The 24,985-nt window shown below is 39.3% G+C and overlaps 1 protein-coding gene across 1 annotated transcript in view; it reads left to right on the plus strand.

Moving 5' to 3' along the window:
- LOC141767636 (BMP/retinoic acid-inducible neural-specific protein 3-like) overlaps positions 1-24,985 on the plus strand; it is a 63,586-nt gene that overhangs the window by 10,423 nt on the left and 28,178 nt on the right. The window contains exons 3-4 of the mRNA XM_074635131.1: positions 13,151-13,341; positions 16,239-16,423. Of these exons, the coding sequence (XP_074491232.1) occupies positions 13,151-13,341; positions 16,239-16,423 (376 nt within the window). The remainder of the gene's footprint in view (positions 1-13,150; positions 13,342-16,238; positions 16,424-24,985) is intronic.

Genomic DNA, 24,985 nt, shown 5'->3' on the forward strand with positions numbered 1-24,985 from the left:
AACCTTCAAGAATTCAAACTGTTTTTACCATCGCTGTTTTGAGCCACCACAGTGTGAAGTTTATTTTTGTAGCTCGAAAGGAATTTCATTAACCCCCATAATTTTCATGATTTGACCATGACTTCTGAGGGTTATGATTAGGGATGTCAATCAATTAAATAATTTCATCGCATGATTGTCCATAGCTAATCACGATTAATCACATATTTTTTATCTGTTCAAAATATACCTTAAATGGAGAATTGTCAAGTATTTAATACACTTATCAACATGGGAGTGGGCAATTATGTTTCCTTTTTGCAAATATATGTATATACAGTATGTATTATGTAAAATCAATTAACAACACAAAAAAATTACAAATATTGTCCAGAAACCCTCACAGGTACTGCATTAAGCAAAAAAAAATACTCAAATTATAACATGGCAAACTGAAGCCCAACAGGCAAAAACAGCTGTCAGTGTGCTGACTTTACTATGACTTGTGCAAAAGGGCAATTGGCTTCTTTTACTTGGTTTCCATACATATTTTACTTAGATTACAGTTAATTTACATACGTATTTTAAGCCCAATCATGATGTTTTTCCTGAACATTACTAAGTGATTTTGTTGCCTAAACCAAAGTGAGTGATTTTGTTGCTTGGCATAAAAATGACATGCAAAAGATTTGTACAAATGACATGCAAAAAGGCTAAAATGCACTCTCATGAGATGCAGTAAGTCCTTGTATTGTGCTATTTAAAAGCCTTTTCATGAGTTTATGTTGGATCATAACCGAGAGGAATGATGACCTCAAAAATAAGACCCAAATTAGAAAAAAAACATGTCGTAGCATATCAGCAGTTAAAGTGTGAAACAACTAAGTGTGTAATTAAAAAAATGGAGCTTATGCATGAATGTGGAGACACATTGTTTGCAGCTACAGTGGTGATTATAATTTTAAAAAGCCCATGCAGGCATGTCATTGACGGAAAGCGACTGTGTCATGAGGAGCAGGATTTAGCGTAGCTGGTGGCTCTTCTATCTTCTGTTTCATTTGTGTGTGTGTGCGCGTGCGTGTGCGTGTGTGAGCAGCGTGTATTAACAGTATGTGCATGCCTCATTATGTACACAATGTGATTCCAGGCATTCCTTGTTTTCTGTGTGAAGAGGAGTCTCTTGTCAACAGTGTTATGACAAATAGCAGTACAAAAGGGATCAGCAGTCTTCATGTCAGCAAACCCTCCTGCAAATCATGCTCTCTCTCTCTCTCTGACTTGTCCTTGCTTTCTCTTATCAGAAGTGTAGTGATATTCATTGGAGCTACAAATCAATAAAGTAATTGCCTTTTTAAACAAAACTAACCTTCCTTCAACATTTTAGCCGTCTTTTTTTTTTTAACACTGCAGTATTTCACGGTTTCACAAACTTGGCCTGAGTTTGAATTGCCACAGTAGGCCGAAATATGGTGAAAAAAAAGAAAAGAAAAATGGTAAAATTGCATTTTGCTGCTTTCCTTTTCTTCCAAGACGAGCTTTGCTAAAAGGCAAAAAGAGAGAGCCACCATTTTATATAAAGGGTTCATTTAAAATGGTGTAAGACAGTAAAAAATGGAGGGAAAATGGTTTGGATTGGGAAATAAAAGCAAATAATCAGTTCAGTCAGACGCATTTACATCAAGGAAGTGACCATTTATAGCAAATAATTATACCAGAAAAGGCTTTGCTCTTTGAGGAAAGAATCAGGGCAACAGGGATGATTCCTCACACCATACACACACACACACACACACACACACACACTACATGATAAACCCAGTCTCTTAAGAAGCCTATAAATACCGCTTTTCACTTGTCATTTGTACGCCACGCAAACGTACGCAGTTACGTTTAGGCAAGAAAACATCATCGTTGGGCTTAAAATAAGTAAGTAAACTGAGAAAAATATGTACGGAAACAGCGTAACACGACTACAGAAAATATATATTGTCACAAACATCATTAAAAAAAAAAGTGGCAATTATCACTCATCACTAACATAACTTACAAAACAACGGTCTCGAACACGGCTCTCCTTCTTAAAAGTCCGATGTTTGTTTGACCCATCCGTCTTCCACAATAAGTGGTCTTTCTCACTTTTTATACATCACAAACTCTTATGTATGATGTATTTTGATTGCAATCAGTACAGTATACATGGTGTACAAATGACACAGAAATCAACAAAGGCGTATATTGCACGCTAAACACCTTGCACATTATCGTGGCATTTATACGCCTTTTCGTCCGAACAGGCTGACACGATAAAGTCGACAATACCAAAATCATAATGTACGAGGAAAAGGTTGAGGTAGTAGAGTGGGCTGCAGCAGCCAACGGTGTTGTCATGAGTGTATCAGCAGAGTAATTAGTGAGAAGTGTCAGGTTATTAAGGCCACCGTGTATCCGTGTACAATTATGATTGGATGTTACTAGTCATCTGGTAGCCAAGCAGCTGATTAATGAGCCAGTCATGGTAAAGGATGAAGCAACTGATGCCAGTAAGCTAGTTCAGTGCTCTGTCTGAACTACTGTAACAGTATGCTTGGTACTGTAAAAACACAGATTTGTTTTTTTTATTTTCACATCTATAATTATGTTTTAAACAAATGAGTAAATGAGATTGTCCTCACTAGAAACAAATGACAGCAATTGGTTGTTTTGTTCTGGTGAATACAGTTAAAATGAGGGTCATCAAAATGGCCTACAAATATGTTTTCCTGACACGCTTGTGTGTGTGCTAAGGATGACTGCATGCCATTCAACCCGACCTCCTTCGAAATACGCTTTTGGTGCATGAGACAGGCATTCTGTAAAAAAAAAATCAGGTGCATCTGTGTCCTCCGGTGCTCCTAATGGCATCTGCAAGATTTCACAGACTGGAGGAAAACAACCAATCAGAGCTGAGCTGGAGCCTGCTGTCTCTGAGCAGCTGTCAATCACTTGCAAATTCCGATCAAACGGTCAAATAAGGTAGCAATGATCAAATTTGAATCAATATTCTATTCCCGTAATGCCTATTTCTCATCTCAAATGTTTTCAGAAACATCTTGTAGTGTACTGTTTAGCTGTAAAATGAGAACGTTTGTGGCCCGGCAGCCATGTTGAGACCAGTTCCGCGACACGAAAAGCGGTATCATGGGCGAAAGTCCTGAGATTGTTTATCCCATCCATCTATCCACCCATGGCTTTGTCCAAAGGTTAAAAAAATATATAGCAGCACCTCAATGGCTCACCAATTAATGTGTAATATTCTCATTTTTATTAAAATCTAAGTGTAAAATAAGACAAGTTGTGGTTTTATTGGGAGTTAAGTGCTGTACTATATTTCTTGGCTGGGAGCAGGGAATTTGTGGCTCTTGTCATCGTGAGGTTGCCAGGCAACCAGGGGAGTTTCGTGAATAATGAGTAATAATTAGTGACTTTAGTCTTCTCTTTAGTCCATCTGTTGATTATTATTTTAGAACAGAGAGTAAAATTAGACTTTATCTATGACTCTAAAGCAGAAAAAGAAGAACAAATGTAGTCAGTCAGATTCATCTAGTTACACTGTCCATATAAAGTTAATTTGACAGCTATTCTGTAACCGAATGAGATGTCCACTAAGCTGGAATCTATACTTCGACCCCTCAGCATAGGCCTCGGTTCTTTTTCACCATTTTGCATCCCAAATGCAATTCATCCTCGTCCTCTACAGGAGTTTTAGAATCTATGTGGCACTGGTCACAGTCCTAGGTAGTTATCGAGTGTTTGAAATGCGTACTTGAGTAACGCTTAGTAGCATCAAAGGCATGGAAGGCAAAATGAACATGAAACAGTACGCTGTCTTGTTTATAGGACCTCTCGGCTGGTTTAATAGGATTTCACAAATTAATGGTCTGGTGTGTGTTTGATGTTGTTGGAAAAAAACTGTTGGTGGCAATTTCGTGAAGCGTTCACAACCAGCAGCTATTAACTACATCATTACACTCTCTTCTCTCGTCTTGATCTCGCTTTTCGTTCCCTGTTTGTCTCCACGGTGGGTGGATTACTAAAAGACACGAGCCTCTCCATCTTTTCTCGCCCCATCGTACTTCCATTTTCATTTGGACTCTCCAGCTCTCCTCTTCATTATCAGAAGCTCTATTAGCAAAGTTAACGTACGCCACTATGAAGGTGCCTTTCAGCAAAAATGCTCAATATGCAACTGGCATGTGTAGAAATTATTTTGATGCCGCTCAAATGAAAAGCCTCTTTGTGCGTAATTCTTAATTTCAAAAATCATCTATCTGTTGCTAATGCATGCATATTGAGAAGGATCAATGTCACTTCAGATTAAAGCAAGAGAAGGGAAAATACCAAACTGCGGCAAAAAAAAGAAATCTGAACATTGAAAACTGCAGAGCAGTTGCAGTTTGCGGTCAAGGTCTTCCAAATAAATGTAATTTGTTTTATCTTCCAGAATGAAGCATGAAGGACTTTTCTCCCATTTTGCACAATTCTCTTTGGGGAGGTCCTTGAAATAACATTGAGTCTACATCAACCAACTGTTTTGCACAACGGGTTATTTTGGTATCTGGGGTAACCCAGCTACAAACACACACACATATGTTCTCACTCAAGCCTTTTTGATGGTAAGCAAATGTTTGTCTATCATGGTTAGGTACATGTTTTCTGTCTTTTTCTTTACACTTTAATTTTTGGATCCACTTAGAAAAATACAAAACATCTCCGAAAACTGTAATCATTTCCTTTCACCTGATGTCATTTTATTTATTTATTTTTTGCTCTTTGTCTCTTGTCCTGTTTATTTAATTGAATGCAGTCCTCCCAGAGCTTTAATCATTTAAAACAAGTATTTGTCAAATTGTAAAAAAAAATTCAAACCAGTTTTGTAGCAGCTGATTATAGATTTGTTCAGGTCAACCCTGTCCCTACTACTACAATCTGAAATAAATGTAATGCTGCCCGGATCATGTTTTTCTGGAAATGCTTGCAATTAAAATATCTGGCAAGATGCAAAAACACTTTCTTCATTGGGAAAATGTTTTGCCATTGAACATAATCTAACCAGCAATGATTACACATGTAAAAAACTAACTGGTAAAACAAATGTTGAAGCATTTAAACATAATTTCTTGGAGACGAGGTGTCTGTTTTTAGAACTCCAATAACATAATTTGTACGTGCAATGAAAGACAAAGATGTCATTTAACTAAAGGCTCAATATTGCATGAAGTCAAGGGTGAAATTAGACTTTTTTGAGTCAGTCAAGTAATTCAATTAACTCCCTCCCCTTTATACCACTGATATGGTTCAAAATAAATGTGCATTCATTACATAAGAATGCAAGGGGGAAAAAAAAGGCCTGTACCGCAAATCCACAGTAAATATTGTGTATTTGCTTTATAAATCACAGTTTGAATCCAGAGTTTCGATATGTGGAGCAATGATCTGGACCTAACTGCTGTTAAGTCATTACACAGTATCTGAGTAAAACAAGGGAAAGGAAATGAGAGATGATAAGCGATAGGTAATCAGCTCGCTGCCGGAAACAGTGTATACATGCAAATATTCGGAACACCTGCAAAGACAATTTGAGTTATTTTTGCTTTCTCTTGTTTTTTTCTTCCTTTTTATTTCTCCGTGACATTCAAATTTTCTTATGATGAGCTCAAATGAGAATGCATTGTAGCTCCCAACATTAACATTAGCATGATTGAGACACCAGCAACAGAAGGATCATAGAGCTCATTCATGCTAGTCTAATTAACTTACACCCGAAGAGGGATTTTAACCCTAAATTATATTTTTTTAAAAACACATACAAAATTAATCTACTTACTGTTTGAAAAAAAAATGTGTGCACATATGCAAACCGTAGAGGATAAATTGTAATGTTTTTACCTCATACAATTTCATCTGAGACCTAGGCAATTTGAGTAGGTGTCATTATTCTGCTCAGTTTCATTTCATTGTTACAGAGGTTTGGGTTATGCATTGTCATGGACATTACCTGTAAGCACGCTAAATCCATCAGTGTTTTATGCATTATTTTAAGTGTAAGTAGGACAATTATATTGTAATTACAATAGGAGAGACCACGAACCACATCCCAAGAGTCAGTAAGGGGTGTCTCAACAGAACGTTGTGTACAGTACATTTTTATAGCACTCCAAGGACAAAGAAAACACATGCTTCACAACAAGAGCATGCCCAGACTTGCTAACGGTGTTTCTTTTGACTAATCGCATTTTTTTAAACGGAGAATACCAACTTCTGCCCCCCAATAGGCCATTTTGAGTCCCTTCATTTAAATGCAAAAGGCTGAAGAATTATTTTATACATCAGTCTATCCTGTTGCTGAACCAAAAACAGTGTGCTGCTAAATAAAATCTGAATCCAGAGGACATGTAAGGGATAATGTACAGCGAGCCGGTCACTGTTGTGAAATAAACCCCAACAGGCGATGCCGCACACTGACGCGAAGCGGTCTTGCGTCGCCCTGAAGGGGTTTATATCAAAACAATGACCCACTAGCTTTACATTATCCCGTTTATTACACAGCTACTTTCTTAAGAAATCAATAATTTGACACAAAAACGACCTGCCAGAGTCCAAGATCAGAGCTGCGCCCATAGGAACGGTCTGTTATACATAGCAACGGTCTGTTATAAAGAAATAACAGACTGTAGAGCATCGTGATTGACCAATCAGAATTGAGTATTCAACAAAGCCATGTAAAATGTGACATTTCTAATTGTTATAACTGTTTGAATGTGTTCTGTACGTCTACGAAAGTGTCATATTTATAAATGTATGTTTAACCTGTATGTGCATGTCTTGAACGGAACTGCTGAAAGATGCTAAATGAATTTCAATGCAAACTGAAAAAGTTGTATCATATCATATTAGCCCCTGTGCTGCTTATTCAAGATATGTAATGTGCAACAAGCTCTACATTACACGTCCTATAGCTTGTGATACATTACATACAGTGCTTGCCTTTTATCTAAAATATGGATGATACTTACGCCCTCTTCCTGACATTCTTCTGACAGCCTTTACATCGTACTCCTAATGTTGACAGACAGAGTAATGCCACACACACACACACAGAAATGATTAACACAAGAACCATAATAAAGTTGTGAACACGAGGATTCCTCCCAAAGGATGTGCTAAATGGATTTGCAAATGAATACAAAATAACAAAATCCATGAATGATTGATAAATATAAATGCTTCATGTCCGTTTACTTTCACAGCATCAATGGCATGAAGTCCTCACACGTTGCCAGTCACATATGACTTTGTGTGTATTAGTTCATAAATGGGCCACAGAGTTGCTCAGGCTAATGGGAACAAACAACTGAATTCATGCACAAATCCCTCTGAAGGGATTTCAAATTGACCATGCGATACTATAACCCAGTTTAGTATGTTTTTTTTTTTGCCTAAAGTTTGAAAGATGCCATGTGGCCCTGTGCGGTTTCCAATCATTTAACAGTATTATGAAGCAGTTGTAACATATAGCTTGTGGGCTTTTTATTAACCAGAGGGTCAGGCTTACACCCAGCAGAATGCCTTTATATAGACACTCCCTTAGGTATTTTTCACAAAGAATAATGACATCAAGGCTGACCTAAACAATAGTGTATGTGGGCCAGTGCAGCTGTAATTGTTCATGTGATATACAATATCACATATAATACAGTTGCAATATAACGTTTTGATGGAATTTTACTTGGTGCTTGAATAAAAGAAAGAAAAATAAAATAAATAAATAAATGAAAGTAGTTGCCAACTATTTTGATAATCGATTAATCGGTTTGAGTATTTTTTTTTAAGAAAACAAATCTTCAATTCCAGCTTCTTAAATGTGAATATTTTCTGGTTTATTTTAGGGGTTTAAATCACAAGTTTCATCACTATACGATATTATATCGATTACGATACGATATTTTCTGATATCAAAAAGTCTGCCACAAAACAATTTTGATTTGATTCAATTCAGGGGCGTGGAATTGATATGAGACGATATGCCCATATAACACAATCTGTTACATTTATATCACCTCACAAAAAACAACTAAAATATGATTCAACAATTTTATTACTGGTCTCTTCCAGACATATTGCTACATGTGCGGCAGAGCACATTGTATTGTGGGCGTGTTTTGTTGATCGATCTCTCCCCTCCCTTCTGGCCTTTTTTTTCCCAAGAAGAGCGCACCTGATACAGGGCGCTGATTAAGGGGGAAGAAAAGGGCGGAAAAATGGTGTGCAAGGGCGCACAATCACTGGCACTGAGGCCTGCCAGCCTGCAGCACTGCTTGGGAGACTTCCTTCTCCATTGTTTCCTTTTTTCTCGATCTTAGATGGGTTTTTCCCGGCATTTAGTTTGTTACTTTGTTTTTGGGCTGGACATCCTTGGTAGTTCAGTTTGGTCTACTTAGCCTATTTTTGAGTTTAGGGGGATGAGCTGGGTGCGACGGCCCATTGCGTGGCTGGCGCAGCGACTTCTCCTTCTTTTGTTCATTTTAACGGGATCTCCAACCCTTTGTTGGCTTAGTTGTATTTTAACAGTTGTTTTTTCCTGACTGACAATGAATTGATTGTTTATTTTCACATAACCGGTCTCATGGAGTCCTTTCATATGCTTTGGTCTCTCCAGAGTCTTTGTGTGTTTGACAGGTTGTAACACATACAGTATATGAAAAACAATTCATTATTTTTAATAAAAATAATGAAAAATAGACCTGTTATTCACTATAAAGTGCCGCATTTCTCATGCTTAAGCACTGTTTGAATGTTTAGGAAGGAGGTGGGCTTGGATGGAAATGGTGACACAGACGTGCCGTGGGATTTTCAAAATAAAGACATATCATAAAGATGCCGATAAATATCAAAGTTTTCACTTTGCATTGATGGTATTGGATCGTTGATCATAGAATCAATATATATATATATATATATATATATATATATGATCGTTACGTCCGTAGTTTCTTTACTCCTCTATGACAGTAAACTGAATATCTTTGAGTTGTGGACAAAACAAAGATAGATTTTAAGATATTTGAGGACGTCATCTTGGGCTTTGGGAAACACTGGTCGATATTTTCACCATTTTCTGGCATTTTATAGACCAAACAACTAATCGCTTAATTGACCAAATAATCCACAGATTAATTGACAACGAAAATAATCATTAGTTGCAGCCCTAGTTGTGATCTTAAAAGAACTCTTTTGAGCTTGAAAGGCAGTTTAATGTTTTCAGACTGCTAATGGAAAATTGATTCTGTGTGTGCCCTCCTGTTATTAATATAGAGCATGATGTGTCATGTGTGATGCATTTAATTTTCTTACGGCAATTTCCCTGTTAACATGCCTCAGGAGATAACATTAGCAGCAGCAGCAGCAGGCTCTCACTGAGCCTGCTCGGTCACATACTGTACTGAACTGGCACAATCTGCATTGCTATGCTCGGTGGCACGTGTTTTGACTGCATCAGTGGGTTATTCGCTGGGTTGATTCCCTGATATGTTATGTTGGGCACCAAGCGGCACCCTCAGGCTGCCTGTAACGCTGTGATGGATCTGAGACACCTGGGTTATGATGGACAGGTAGCAGGATACGGATCCTCTGCTCTGATCATGGCCCCTGTATAGCTCCTGCAGCTCCTCGCCTCCTGGTGCACGGTTCTCCGGCTCGCTCGGAGGGGGGGCAGACAGGTAGATGTGCAGCGAGCCCCCTGCTGCACAATGCTGCAGGTGAAATATACCTGTTGTGTGCATGTGTGTGTGTGTCTGCTATTTCAGTCACTCAGCATCTTGCTGAGAGGAGTTAAAGGGTGAAATAAACCTGCAGTCTTCCATGAAACGCAAGATTTGTTTGTGTGTGTATATGGCGTGCAGAAGGTGAGGTTGGATTGAAGTCTTCCACAACAGATTTGTTTGTGTGTGTGTGTGTGTGTGTGTGTGTGTGTGTGTGCTGTATCCTCCAACTTAGCTGTGGCGCTATTCATAAGTGTCCATCAGCGAGGCAGCATAGTGAGGCATTGTGTCCTTCTCCTTCTTCCTCTCTCCGCCGCTCCCTTCTTCAGCCGGCCCCAGCGGACCGAGAGAAACACTAATGGCCGCTCGTTATAGTGAAACACAGACATGAAACAGGCCTTAATGAGCTGTTTTCTGTTCTGTATTTTTCTCAGGGGGTCATTGTTATTGGTGAGAAATTGATTGGCAGCTGGCCCGCACCCGTGGGGGCTCTGCGATATTCTGGGCGATAGCAAAAGTTGTTGCAGCAAGGGCAGCTTTGTTTAGATGTTTGCAGCTGCGGGGTGTGCGGATGCATGTGTGTGGGCAAGTGTCTTTGCATGAGGGAGTTAGTGTGTGTCTGTAGGGTGTCAGAGATTGTATGTATGTTAGAGAGAGAAAGAAAGACATGATTTGCTCCTTGGCAAAGCAGGAGGAGCAAGCAGTGTTCGAAAAAAACTGTTTGCATTTTTTAAAGTTTGAGGAATTTTTACTTCTCAGAAACCATATCAGCTGGCATTTCAGGCATGTAGTGGTTGTCAGTGTTATGCTGTAAAACAGCATTGAAGCTATCACTTAGTGCAGTCCTCTGCTCTTGAAATCCATTTTGCATTCACATTAGATTGTCTCCGTCATCTGTCTGCCACTTGCAAGGGCATATTGTATGCATGGGATGCTACTCAGGGTTGGTGATATAGATAAAGTAGTGCTGTTGTGAATGAGAAAAACACAGCCATATAGCAAATTTTCTGAAAAAAATCAATTGAGACTCCATCAACGTATTCTCATACAAAGGTTCGCATGATATCTCACAAAAAAATATATCCTCCTATTTCGTTCGTTTTCCTACAAATGTCCAGCAACATGTGTTGATTTCCGCTCAGTACATGCATACAGTCTTTTCAAAATAAACATCCATCTTCACAGGAAACAACTTCCTTAGGTTTCGGCAATAAAACTATGTAATTAGGTTTAGGAAAATATCAACTTGGTTAGGTTTAGGCAATAAAACTACGTAATTAGATTTAGGGAAAGATCATGGTTTGGCTTATAATAACGCTGGAAGTTGCGTTGTATGAATAAATCAACATTGACTTCTGGGTACTTCATCACTCAGAAGTCAAGCCAGTTATGGTTAATCCAGTAAATTAAATGATGCGGAAATACAACCCGATTTAACAAGAGACAAGCCAGATATGTGTCTCGGGATTTGGTGGAGACCAAACCAGAGCTTATAGGCGATATGCTGGACTTTCACCCACACAGCAGACGGAAACACAACTCCAAATGAATGCTATGTTCCTCCATGTCTGCAGGATTTAGTATTGTTTGCCAACACATTGGCCTTTGTACGTTAGCGCTTGCGTTGTCTCAGTTTATAAGCCATTATCATATTGACCAATAAACTGTAACACTAGTATCCAAATTGCAGAATGTTAAGATGGGAGGTGGCTGCCTTACTGTCTTATTACCACATCTTCCAGACTGCATCTTTGCATAATCTAATCAAGATAATAAAAAAAAATGATTGAACGTGGAGTGTTGAATACATTCTTTGTTGATTTGAACCAAAATAATTGTTATCACGTCAGAAGTATTTGATTGCTTCTTTTCAGGTGTTGTGGGGTTGTCTGAATCATGGCTATTGTTAAGTTGACATTGGCGATTACCATTCCTTTCCGTATTAAATTTTTTTAAATGAAAATACAACATCTCTGTTTGTTTTTTGGTCACAAGACTAAAATGGTAACTCTGCATCCTTTAGTCATTTCTAAACCATTTCAGATGTCTTCGTCTTTGTGGCAGGTGGGAGTGAAGATGACAAAGTTCAGCCAATTAGCCAAAAATATATTTTTCACTTCTTTTATTTGTGACTTAATATTGTTTACAGTAAACAGACTTCCCAGCACTTTATCTGAACAAGGAGAGTAGATGTAGAGTATCGAGAGGTATATCTGAGAGGTATGCTTTGTGTTACAGCCACTCTTTGGCATAACATGGTGCATTTTCACATGTGAATCTCGTCGATTGCAGCAAAAACACATTCAAACTCAAATGCATGTCAGATTGTTGGTCTTTTTCCCCGAAAGACAAGTCAACCGCCCAACAGTGATTGAAATGTCTTCAATTTATCCCCTGCTAGGTAGGAGTAGAACCATGTTTATTACCAGCTGCATTTGAATATCGCTAATCTATGCATCAAGCAGCAGCAGCAGCACTCAGTCTGCAATTGGTAGATAAAGGCAGCTGGCATGCTCCAAGGCCAGGCTGAATATCAAACGACTTCAGATGAAGCCCGTTCCCTCCAAAACGAGACCCCGAAAGCAGCAAGACACCATCCATGATTATAGCCCGTCCAAGCGCGGCGCCTCCAATAGTCACTCAAGATGAGAAAAGATTGTGCTATTATTTAAAATCGGTGGAGAAACACAATGTTTTTCACTCTGGTGCAAAGCAATTCTCCGAGCCGGAGGTAGAAATAGCATGAGACCATTCATCAGTAACACAAGTCCCTCTATTTAGCATTTATAAGCAGTATACAAACTGCCTAAACATAAAGTTGTAGCAAACTTGAATGTAGTTGTATGCAGCTACGAGGACACTTGTAAGGGTTTATTAATGTATACAGCATTTGTCAACAATTTAAGTCATCATGCTATTTCTACCTCGAGCTCAGAGAAGTGCTTTGCACCATAGTGAAAAACAGTGTTTCTCCATCGATTTGAAATAATAGCGCAATCTTTTTTCCTCTTTTTGAGGTGCTGTGGTTCGAAAGTTACCCATTCATGTTTTAAAGGGTGGTACACAGGATTCACTTAGAGGTCTTGCAGATATCATATTTCACGCCAGGCAAGGAAAAGATCTGAATATGAGCCTTCCTCAGGAGGGACACAAGCTGTGTTTTTTACACTTTAAAATCACAACAATGGGCCCCATTTCCCTTCTTTTCCAGAGGCGGAAAAAAAACTGTTCAAGTCCACTTTAGTGCATTTAGTCTTTGCATTGTCCATACAAGGTGTAATTTGTGGCTTCTGTTGGACCCGCATCCTGCATGCGGCATTCATGTGCTGTGTGTCCTTTGCTTACTCTTAGCGTGTGTTTCTGTGACATTGCAGGGAGTTTGGCCGCTGGAAGGTGAACAGCTTGGCCCTGGAGAGACAAGAGAACAATGGCTTTTCCTTGCCGCTGGACCCCGAGTTCCTCCAGACCATTAGGCAGCTGGGCAGGAGGCCCAGTCTCAGCGCCATCACTGACAACATTATCAGGAAATACGGAACCCACTTCCTGCTCTCCGCTACACTGGGAGGTAAGTAGACGGGCTTTGGTTCTCTTTACTTTTAATGACCTACTGCAAAGGTGCTAAATTCAAAATTCAGAACATATCTATGATTGAGGGATTGCCTCCACACAGCTCTCAACATGTTGACAGCTGAGCCGGCAGCCAAACAACGGCAACAATGCTGACAGTGTTAACCTGGTGGGGAAACGGAGGGTTGTGCTTCCGTAATTAACGCTGTGGGTCAGGACGGCGTTATCAGCGGTAACCGCCACATGAGCGCAGTGCAGAGCAGCGGCCGTGAGCTATAGCCAGTGGGGCACACACACTAGAACTCACAAGCACTACCATGCACGCATGGTTGGCGACGTAAACATACAACATATCCTCATACAATGGTTTGAAGGGTTTCTTATGAAAAGTTATTCCTCATTTTTCGTGGATTTTCCTACAAATGTCCAGCAACATGTGACGCCCGTGTCATTTTTCACTATTTCAAAATAAAATTACTTAGAGTTATGAAAATATTGACTTGGTTAGGTTTAGGCAACAAAATAACTTAGTTAGGTTTAGAAAATGATTGCGGTTTTGGTTAAAATAACACAGGAAGGTGTAATTTAAGCACGAAAGTTACGTGCCAAAAACTTCTTTGTTAGGTTTTAGGAAAAGACCATGCGGAAGTGGCATAACTTAAGTATGGAAGTTACATGACAAATAAAGCATCGTTCACTTCTGGTTTCACACGGGGTACGGACTCTGGTCCCCTGGGCAAAAGTCTGTTTTTTTTTTACCCACCCCAACCTCCTCATACCCGCCACTTTTTATACTTCCTGGTTCACAATTATATGAATTATATACACATTACAGTGCATTACTTTTTCATAGGTATAGCTACGAGCAGTGTATGAGAACAGCCTGAAACAAAGCATAGAGAAGCTCGGATTACAACACACACAGAGGGAGAGAGACTTAATTCTCAGCTCAGGTAGACATTACTCCTCTATATCTTTACATAGCAAATAGTTGTTTGCTGCTATATTAATACTCTGAATTTCCAATGTTGCACCGATAACACAAAAGAGAAAGGAAGAGTTAAAAGGTGAGGTTTGGGGTACCCATGTGGCCCTTCCCAACAGGAATCCCTCAAGGAACCGTTTTATAACTTGAAGAACTTTACCAGCATCAACCTGAGGAACCAGGGTCTAAATATATCATTAGTGAGTGAAACGAAATGTAACTGTATTTGCTAATTGTTTCAAACACTCACTAGATATTTACATTGGAGACCTCTGAACGTCTCCTTTCCAACATCACAGTCATGCAGCAGTAAAAAAAATAAAAAAAATAAATACGTATGAATCTGCATCAAAGAAGCTGATGCTTTCCATAATATTTCTAATTAACCCATGTCTTCAGATGTGGTGTATACCCCAAATAGGAAAGAGCTAAAGGGACTTCAATTTACTGTTCTGAAAGTAGCTCCTGCAGCTCCTGTTCCTGGAACTACTTGAGCCGATGTGTATATAAATTATATACTGTATATATGACTACCGTGTCCGAAGTTGGGACCTTTTCATCCACCTCTTTCTCTATTTGTCCATCCCTGTTGCTGTAGATAAATCAGCTGTCAAATGAAGGGGAATTGTAATAAGAAGAGTAAATATCTAGCAGTTAAACATATTTGAAGCTCCAAAGCTTCTTGTGTGCTCAAACAACTAAATATTTGACTAAATATTGTCTCAGCTGTCACTGTGGGATCGTTTGTGGTTGTTTAAGCTTATATTCTCTGATTCAACATGTAAAATCTATGTTTGGAGCTGTTTAACAAAAATGCCAGTGGATCCTCTGTTTCCATAACAATAGATGTACGTTAGCCAGACTACTGTATGTGCAACAAAGCTCTTGTGGCTGGCTATCTGCTGCACAATCTCCTCCCAACTCCTCTGCCGGCTCCTTTCATCTTGTGTCTCTCGTGCATAAACTCTCAAAGCTGCGATGAATGCCAACAGTATTTAAAATAGATTGGAAGGACAATCCTGTGCATCATGTTTTGCAAACAAAAAGGAAGAAGTATCAGCTTAAAGCATGGCCTAATACATCCTACAGTATCACTTTAGCCAGTCTTAAGGAATTTGAGCAATGTGCAAGTGTTTTAAAGGTGCTTATATAGCATTTTTAAACATTGATATCGAAATAAACAGTGATTCCTCGTTATAATTGATACTAATTTAAAACAAAAAAAGGAAAAATTATTGCTAATTTCACAAGATAATCTGTTTCCAAATGATTTTCATTATTTCAACATATTTTTTGGGCGAAAAAAATTTGACAATATCTTGAAAGGAGACAAAATAGAGAAGCTTGTTGCAATACAATTAAGACAAGTATACCATCGTATAACTGTAACTTCATTTGTATTGGAAACACATGGTTGTTAAAGGATTTCAGGACTCAATAAAAGACAAAGTGAGTTATTAAAATTGAGATTTTAGAAGTGCTAACCTTTATCCATCCCCAGTGGTAATGTACTGTACTGTATATAAATTAAAACCAGTTCCCCATAAAATCTAATGCAGTTAGAAAGGATTTTTTCCATCGATCTTTCACTCTTCCCACCGTTTGTCAATGCTTTGTCCTCTGAAGGTTTGTATTGAAATACTTGTTCCATAAAATATCTCAATTTGCGCACTACACTGTAGCTGCAGACTTATCAACACATTGACAAAATGTATTCCACAGTGTAAAATTTGCAGCTAAGTTTCTTATTAGCTGTCCACCTTCAGAAGCACTGCTTATCTGCCTATGTGATTGTATAATGAGCGCTGGCAGGTGTAAATGGGTTAAGAACATTATGTTTGTGTGTGTGTTCACAGGGGATGAGTCATTAATGAACTGCGTGTGTGTGTGTCTGCCGTGTGCATTCGCAGGGGAAGAGTCATTAATGATCTTTGTGGACAAGCGGAAGTTGAGTCGGACGCCTGAAGTGAGCGAATCCAATGGCACAGCTGTGACTCTGGAAGCTCTCCACCAGCTGGCTGCCTCCTACTTTATTGACAGGGAGAGCACCCTGCACAAGCTGCACCACATCCAGATCGCCTCCACTGCAATCAAGGTAAAAAAGCTTGCTGCTCTGAGTCAAACACAGTAGCTAACATAAAAAATTAAAAAAGCAGGTACTCATTTGCCAGAGCTTTAAATGCCACCATTGTTGGAGATGTATTTCATTACAGACATTTCATGGGGGCATGGTTCAAATTAGATTTTGATTCAGTGGATAAACGTAATTATTGTATTTTTCAAAACATGGCAAGTGGTCTTGATAAGCTCACTCACTAAAGAATTAATGAAATCACGGCCAGTATGGAACCTTTGAATGGAAACCCTACTATCAGCAGGTTTGGCTCATTTTAATGAGAGGAGTTCAGGGTCCACTGTTTTCTCTTTGTTGAATTAGTCTCTAAATGCATTCAGTATACACCCTTTCAGCTGTTATATTTTTACTGGCAAACATAACAAACACTGAGTTATTGAGTTACTGACCTACATGACACTGGACTTCATATAAAACATTATGATCATAACATAATATTATGGGATCTTTAGCATGAAATATTGACTCATATTGTTTGACGATGCATGCAAACCTGCTGCCCTAATGAGAGCTGTAACATCCACATTGTTGGTTTGTAGTTTGCTTTGTTAATTGTTCTGAGACAAGCTATTGACGCCCCTTGGACAAGACACAGAGATCTTTCTGATTTTCTTTGTTTTTGTGCAGTACAGTATTTACATTTGTACAGTAAATACAACACATATTGTTGCTGTTTATGTGCAAATGTTGTTTTTGAGATAATGGTGCTAGTGCTTCCCTCCTTGGATTGGAACAAATTAAGAAATTCACTCTATAGTGGTCAGTACTTGCCAAGTACTTACCACTTACTACCAATTACTGTATGCAGTTGGCGACCCATCAATAGACCCTTAGTGGGCTACTCTGGCCTGCTTCATATGCAGGATGTCATCATGCTGCAGACTATTAAAACATAATTTTAAGGACATAAAGCAGACTGAACCCTCTATATAGAATGGTGAACTTCATGCTTTTCTTAACATTTTTAATTAATGAACCCTTCATAGTGAATGCACTTTAAGACCTCACCTAATGTTCTAGCCAAAAACCCAGCGGCAGTAGTAATAGTTTCATAGGTTACTTTAGGTTACTTCAAGAGCAAAACTCCTCCCAATAAATATTTCTATGGTGCCATAAGGGAAAATTATCCAGGAAGAAACCTCTACTACTTAGTAGATTTACTTCACATTAGATCTGAAAACTGTTGGGCAAAATGTGTCCCACAGCAGTGTTCCCAATCTTTTTTTTAAACCAAAGATTTCACAAAGCCTCTCATCTAACTCCAGCCCAGTCGCACAAAAAGGGGTGTGAATAACACGATAATGCGTAAGGCAAAAGTGTGTAAAAACAATGTATTCTTGCTTTAGGCGTGTCTTTTTCACACCATGGTGAGAGGGGAGGTGGATGGATCCAACAAACATAGGACTTTCAACCAGGAGAACGGTAATCGAGACGGGTGTTTTGTTTTCCAAGTTACATTAGTGACGTTTGTCACGTGTTTTCCATACTGATGTTACGTTGTTTCCGTACGTATTTTACTTTGGTTACATACTTATTTTAAGCCCATCTATGACATTTTTGATAAACTTAAGTGAGTGGTTTTGTTGCCTCCTGTTGGTACTGCACCTTAATACACGCATTATATTAGAAAATATATAATCATGCCTTGGCAAGTCAAAATGTGACATTGCCATGCTATCCTCTGGTGGACAGGCAGGTCTATTACACGCTTTGGCATGATATCGGGTTGCTAACTCTCAGCAAGACAGCTATTAAGTATCTTAATTGGCTAAAATGTATTAAATGTATTTATTTATGTATACTCAAATGGTAAAGCACATGACATAATGCACTGTTTTACATTTACCTCTCTTAGTTGCTTGAAGCACTCAATATCTTTGTTGGCTACAGAGGATTTTTTTACTTGGTACCATTGCCGAATTAACATTCCCCTGCTAACAACTCGTCCAAATCAAACAACAAAATACAGTATTTGATTTGTATTTCTGCTCACTATCGACATGACAGTTTGTCAGTGCCTTCCAAAACAGATACAAATCACTGTTTCAAAAATCCAACCAAAATCTACTCGGTTATAAGATTAGGGAATTATCAGGATTTGGATTGAAATGACTTCATTAATGTCCGGGGATGTTCATCATCATTGTTACAATAACAACAACTTGGTAAAGGTTGTAGAATGACTGCCATTATGGGTAAAATAAACAAACAGCAGTCTCCTGTGTTGAAGTCGAATATTTTGTTGACCCTTCCATCGTCCCTCTGCGGACTACTTCCACCTTTGTTCTGGACAGACAAGTATCATAATTCACATCACTGCTAGAGGGCTTTGTCACTTGAACATAAACATATGTCATTTTGAGGCATGTCTTCCTTGTAGATTCTGGTGTGGTACAACTAGCTGTCCCTATCCAACCATGCTGTGTATTCTCATACAACGGTTCGTATGATGACTTACGAAAAGTTATTCCGAATGTTTCGTGCATTTTTCTACGAATGTCCAGCGTCAATTGCCACTCCAGTCTTTTCAAAATAAACTTTGTCTTCACAGGAGAAAATGTGTTTAGGATAAGGCAACAAAACTACTTAGTTAGGTTTAGGAAATGATCGTGGTTAAGTTACGCCACGCCGGAAGTGGCGTAACTTAAGTACGGAAGTTCCGTGACAAAAACTACTTAGTTAGGTTGAGGAAAAATTCATGGTTTGGGCAAAAACATAGAAAGTGGCGTATAACTCATGTACGGAATTCACGTGACAAATAAATCAACATTGACTTCTGGTTTCACGCAGGACATGAACGCCGATCTTCTGAGTGAAAGTCCTATGTTTTTTGAGACACCGATCCACCCAACCTTCTCCCTACATTACCCTTTAAACTGTCTTGTTCACAATTACCTGCATTAAACACAAATTGATTTTGTGGGATCTTTACGTATTACAGTGCATTTACTTTTTATAGCTATAGCTACAAACGGTGTGTGAGAACAGCCTGAACAAAGTAGCTTTCACCGTATAGCCTGATTGTAGTTGCTTTGGTCAGCTCAGGTCTATTCGTCTGAGACTGTGTTGAGGACTGAGATGTATCAGCATTTCTTTGAGCTATATTTACAGTGACAGTTATTTCCGTTGTGTTGATGAGCCACAAATGTAGTTGAACAATGAAAATGAAACATAAATTTAGGTCAAATATTCTTTTCAGTAATGTAAATATACTGACATTCTTTATTCAGCTGGTTGTTTAAAATTATACATTTTCTTTTGCTAATCTTGCGTATGCATTTTTAGTGTGTTGATGTAACATTGAAGTAAACATGCATGTACATGCACACTCAATGAGCGAATGAGAGTACGACCAGGAGAAGAAATGAAGTGAGCGGTTTACTTCCCTCCTCGCTCTGTCATGCGTGTACAGGCTCTTGTATGGAACAGCATGCTATGCATATCAAGATATGTTTAAGATGTAAATATCCCCTTGAATCTTTAATACCTTCAGGGTGTGTTCATTCATCACTCTGTCAGTTGTTATCAAGCAAAATGAATTGAATCGGCTAGGTTTGCCCTTCGTACCGCAGACTGAATTCTCTTTGCTTTTCCGAGGAGTCTGTTCCCTCACATGGCTTTAATGTGTTTACACTCGCTTGTGGTAAACAACAGATTAACGTCACGGAATGTAGGCAATAACATCAACCTGCAAAAACACCCATCTGAGACACTGTCAGCTTCTTCAGTCCGTTTGTGCTGTATGCTGTGATTACATCTGCCTCTGCAGTGGTAGTTTTTATGATTGGATGTAGCACACTCAAACACACCTGACCTGACTAATAGATCCCCATGTGTTGCTTTTGAAACTGTATTTACATGAACGTTCAACCTTGACATTGGTGTGTATGAGAATAAATCTCAGCTCAAAAGTCTACACACAGGCCACATAGCATTGATATAAAAATGAAAATAAACAGGACATCCTCACGTAACAAAAGCTGGAACTACTTTGGTGACTCCAGGCGGCTCTTAACGTGGCGATGGCTGAGCTCGCAGCTAATAGTGCTAACCGTGCAAACAGTGGCAACAGTGCTGACAGAGCTAACAGTGTTTACCTGAGGGGGGACCGGGTGTGGGCGCTACGACGTCTTCGGTTGAGATGGCGTTATCAGCTGTAATCGCAGTATGATCACAATGCAGAGCGGCGGACATGAGCTAGCCAGTGGTATGTAGTATGTCAAGAAAGAACAGAAAACCTCAGATTACAACACACACAGAGGGAGAGTGACTTCATTACTCCACTTTATCTTTTGCATAATTGTTTGCTGCTATATTAATGATCATATAGAGAACATTTAAACAATTAACTGAATATCAAAATAATTGAATTATTAATTTTGTCAAAAACAAATACATTTGTAAACTTACTGTTTTTCCCACTACCATTATGCTATTATTTGTTACCCAATAAAGGTCTTAATAAGATAAAGTGAGTATAGGTGTTGGAAAGTGTGCAGGATTTCTACAAAGCTGTTGGTCCTGTGCACATGTTGTTAACCTCGTGGTGTGCAATACTTGTTTTGAAATTAATGTCTGCGAATACTGCATGTGGGGCATTGCATCCACTACATTGGGTCAAATTTTCAACTGGTTAGCTTTGATTTCATAAAAGAAATGTGTAAACACTAACACCCATACTATAATATTCTGTGATTATCAAAACCAATATTACGCCAAAGCGTGTAATATAATCGCCCGTCCACCAGAGTATAGCATGTCAGTGTCACGTTTGCCTCGTCGAGATGTGAATACACGCGTGTACGAAGGCACAGTACCAGCAGGGGTAACAAAACCACTCACTTAGGTTTAGGCAACAAAACCACTTAGTTAGGTTTAGGAAAAAATGTCATGTTTAGCCTTAAAATAAGTAGGCAAACTAAATAAAATATGTACGGAAACAACGTAACATCAGTATGCAAAACACAAAAAAAATGTCACCACCGTAGCTTACAAAACAAAACACCAGTCTTGAACTCTGTCTCCTGGTTGAAAGTCCTGTGTTTGTTGGACCCATCCAACTCCCCACACACCCGCCATAAGCGGTCTCTCTCTTGTTTTATTCTGTCACTAGCTCTAAGTGTAGCATATTCACACGGATGCACATACTGTACATTGCAGTCAGTTCAGACTACATGGCGTGAAAATGACACGCCTAAAGCAAGAATGCCGTTCTTCTAACACGCTTTTGCCTTGCGCATTATTGTGTCATTCACACACCTTTCCGTGCGACCAGGCTGGATGATCTACGATGCAAGCTCACAGTTTTCTCTTAATTTGCATGCCTAGATTGTACATAGTACATTAAGCAGTCATTAACGAGCTCTAAGACAGAACTACATTGGAAAAGCAGAACCATCAGGATCTGTATCCCTCATTCTGACTCTGTAGCTGCAGCTAAACCACTAAGTTGCTTGCCTTTTTCTTGAGCCGCAGCCCATTTTTCATTGACTGATCCTTAGTGATGCCCCGCTATACAGTCCATCAGAGATAAAACTGTACATTCTGTAAAGTGAATTGGCAAGAGGACGTTGAGCTGATTTGGCAGCCGGCGCTGAACCAAAGTGCTGCTAAAACCCCTCTGATTGAGATAAATAGAGAAAGAGCCCTCTGGGGTACATTTGTTTGTGAGGCATTTTCAGGTGACTGATGTAAAATATTCACGTCGGCAGCCTTTAATTCCAAACATGGGTTTTTACCTCGCCCCGATGAAGACGGATGCCAAAACAAAGCTGCCTTTAAGAAGAGCACTGGTCCCCTGGTTTTAAGAGATAACATAGTTTAAATAGTAGAAAGGCCATGCCTTAAGGCCTGGAGGACTGAGTGCAGCAGCACTGGAAAATAATCAAAGACGGTAAAAATGAGATAAGAGTGCGGAAAAAAATGTCTCTGCTGTTACATAGTGTGATGAATCAGCCCCTCCATTTCAGTAATTTCCTTTGAGAGCCTCCATCATTTGTCAAACATTTTGTGGTATGAGTCAAGGTGTCATGTGCGACTGAACAGAAGAGATGAGACGAGGACAGACGGGCCTTATTTAGCGGGCCTTTTAGCCCCGGATCGAGGCGCGGCAGTTAACGCAGGAAATGCTGCATCAATCAACGCGCTTACCTTTGATTTGCAGCCCGGGCTCCTCTGTATTGAAGATTCATTAAACTAAAGTTGGGAGGAGAATATCATTGACGGGGAGGAGAAGTGATGAGGAATGTTTGACCCAATTTGCCGAGCGAGCCTTGAGTGCTCAGTCAGTCGTGCGGCGTTACACTTCATTTGCTGGCGTGGAAGAGAACACGGGTAGGAGTCGAGCTTCAGAAATCAGATAATGGCTGATGAAGAACGGCTTGCAAAGAACACGGCTCCCTGAGTTTGGGGGCAGTTTTGATGGCAGGATAAACAAAACAAAACCAAATAATAAAAAAACAAAGCGCTCCGTTATCACAAGCGTGGATGAATAATTCATTACGGGCAGATTTGTTTTTTTTGCATCTTCATTATTCAGAAAGGAACATAAATGTCCTTCTTTTTGCCGTGTTTTCAACCTGTTTAACCTTTCTACAGGTTTCCTTCCATGATATGAAGGGTGAAGACGCCTCAGATAATCGTTTGGTATAAATAGATGGATGATAGCTCCTGGCTTTAGCGTCGTATCTCCAATGTCAAGAATTTAGCTTCTTTCAGGTTTTTCTCTTTAATCTACAGCTGGTTCAAAGAAGTGAAGCCAATAAATGCGCAGAATCCCATTCGCTCTCTTGGCCTCTTTTCAAGTGACTGGTACTTCCTGTAAAATAGCTTCCCTCAGTGAACATAACACCACATACTGTACAGTATTAAATTCCACTTTTTTCTACCAAAGGTTCCCCTCTGCTCCTCCCCTGTGGCTTCGAGTGGCTTTTCTTTTTTTTTTTTATCTCACACGCTCGCAATAATCTCATTCTGATGCTATTTTCCTCCTTTTCCACTTTTTCTTAGAGTTTATAAGCTTATCCCTCGCTGGTTGACATTAGAGTGTAAGCCAGTGCAACAAAGTGGTCTTAAAACATGCATTGAAATCCTCAAAGACTGAATAAACAGCCAGAAAACGTATCTCAGATGCAAATGTGGATTTGCACATCTACCCTGCCGTGGTGATTAAGCCAACGACAATCCTTGAAGGTGCAGCGAATGAGGCGATTTTCGAAATGAACGATGATTTTCCATGAAACATTAATGCTATCTTGTATTTTTTTTTTCCTCAGGCAAGCAGAAAGTGCAGCCATTTAAAGCCCATTGTTGCTCAATCTGACAACACAAGCTCGCTAAGTGACATTTTGTGCTGTTTCCGTGGAATTATTCATATGAGGGATTTGCAGCAAGTGATGAATCTTCATCAGTGAAATGCTCTCACCTAACTGGTCTTATAATAATATTAAAGCCTTACATTTTTAAATAATGGATGTGCCTCGGAGCCATGTGTATCAGTGGACCATGTTAACAGGCTAAGTGCTGCATTGCCCTGCCGAGGCCCCACACCAATAACACAGAGGCTATCATCCATCTATGCACTCTGCAAGAGGAGCCATAATCTGATTTAGATAATACATATATTTTAATTGCCAACTTGTAGCATCATGTCCTTTTATCGTGTTCATTTTATTAAATTTATCAGCTATAAATATTCACTTCCAGCATCTCATTGAGATTTTATATTGTGGTGACTTACAGCTTGGTCCAGAGGGAAAATTATAATTAATTTTATGATAAATTTTACATTTCTTATTAATTAATGAACATTTGTCTTAGGTGTGTTCTTTTTTTTCATATTATCCTGCTTTCTTTATTTGCTGCGTCTTGTACTTGCTTTTGCAACAACACTATTATTTCTGAAATAAAGCATATTTGAACTTGAGTTCTATTGGGAGCACTAAGCCCGACAATATCTCTCCCTCCGCTGTAGAAACTCAGTAAAACTAGCAGCTGAGAGGTGTTCAATCCAGTTACAATGCCAAATTCCGGCTCCGGCTCTCACCTGCTCCAACAGTTGATACGACACGTCCTGAGCCACAGCACTTCTGGGCCGCTGTGTTGTCTGAAAGTGGAATTATGTCAACTTTCCAAGCAGCAGTGTTTCCCTGAACGTCGTCTCTGGCAGCAGGCAGAGCTACATTTCCACCGACAGAGTGTAATATGAAAGCTAAAAAGGATGCCTTCAGGGCTCACTTGGGAATATTTGCTTGCTGCTTGAATATACAGACTGCTGACAAATTAAAGGAAAAATCAGAATAAATGACAAACAGAACAAATGTCGATGCTTCCATGCAGGTCTCGAGAGCTCAGTGAATGGTTTGATGAAAATTATGAATCATATCTGCTATGGCATTGGCAGTCACCTGATCTCACCCATAGACTGAAGATAAGAAGTGGACGTAAATACCGTGACATCACCCATTGGTTTGTGGACTACTCTTTCAAAGCCTCGGGTTAGGCATTTTGGCCGTCGCCATATTG

This window comes from Sebastes fasciatus, chromosome 5, assembly GCF_043250625.1.
Source record: "Sebastes fasciatus isolate fSebFas1 chromosome 5, fSebFas1.pri, whole genome shotgun sequence".
NCBI classification, from domain to species: domain Eukaryota; kingdom Metazoa; phylum Chordata; class Actinopteri; order Perciformes; family Sebastidae; genus Sebastes; species Sebastes fasciatus.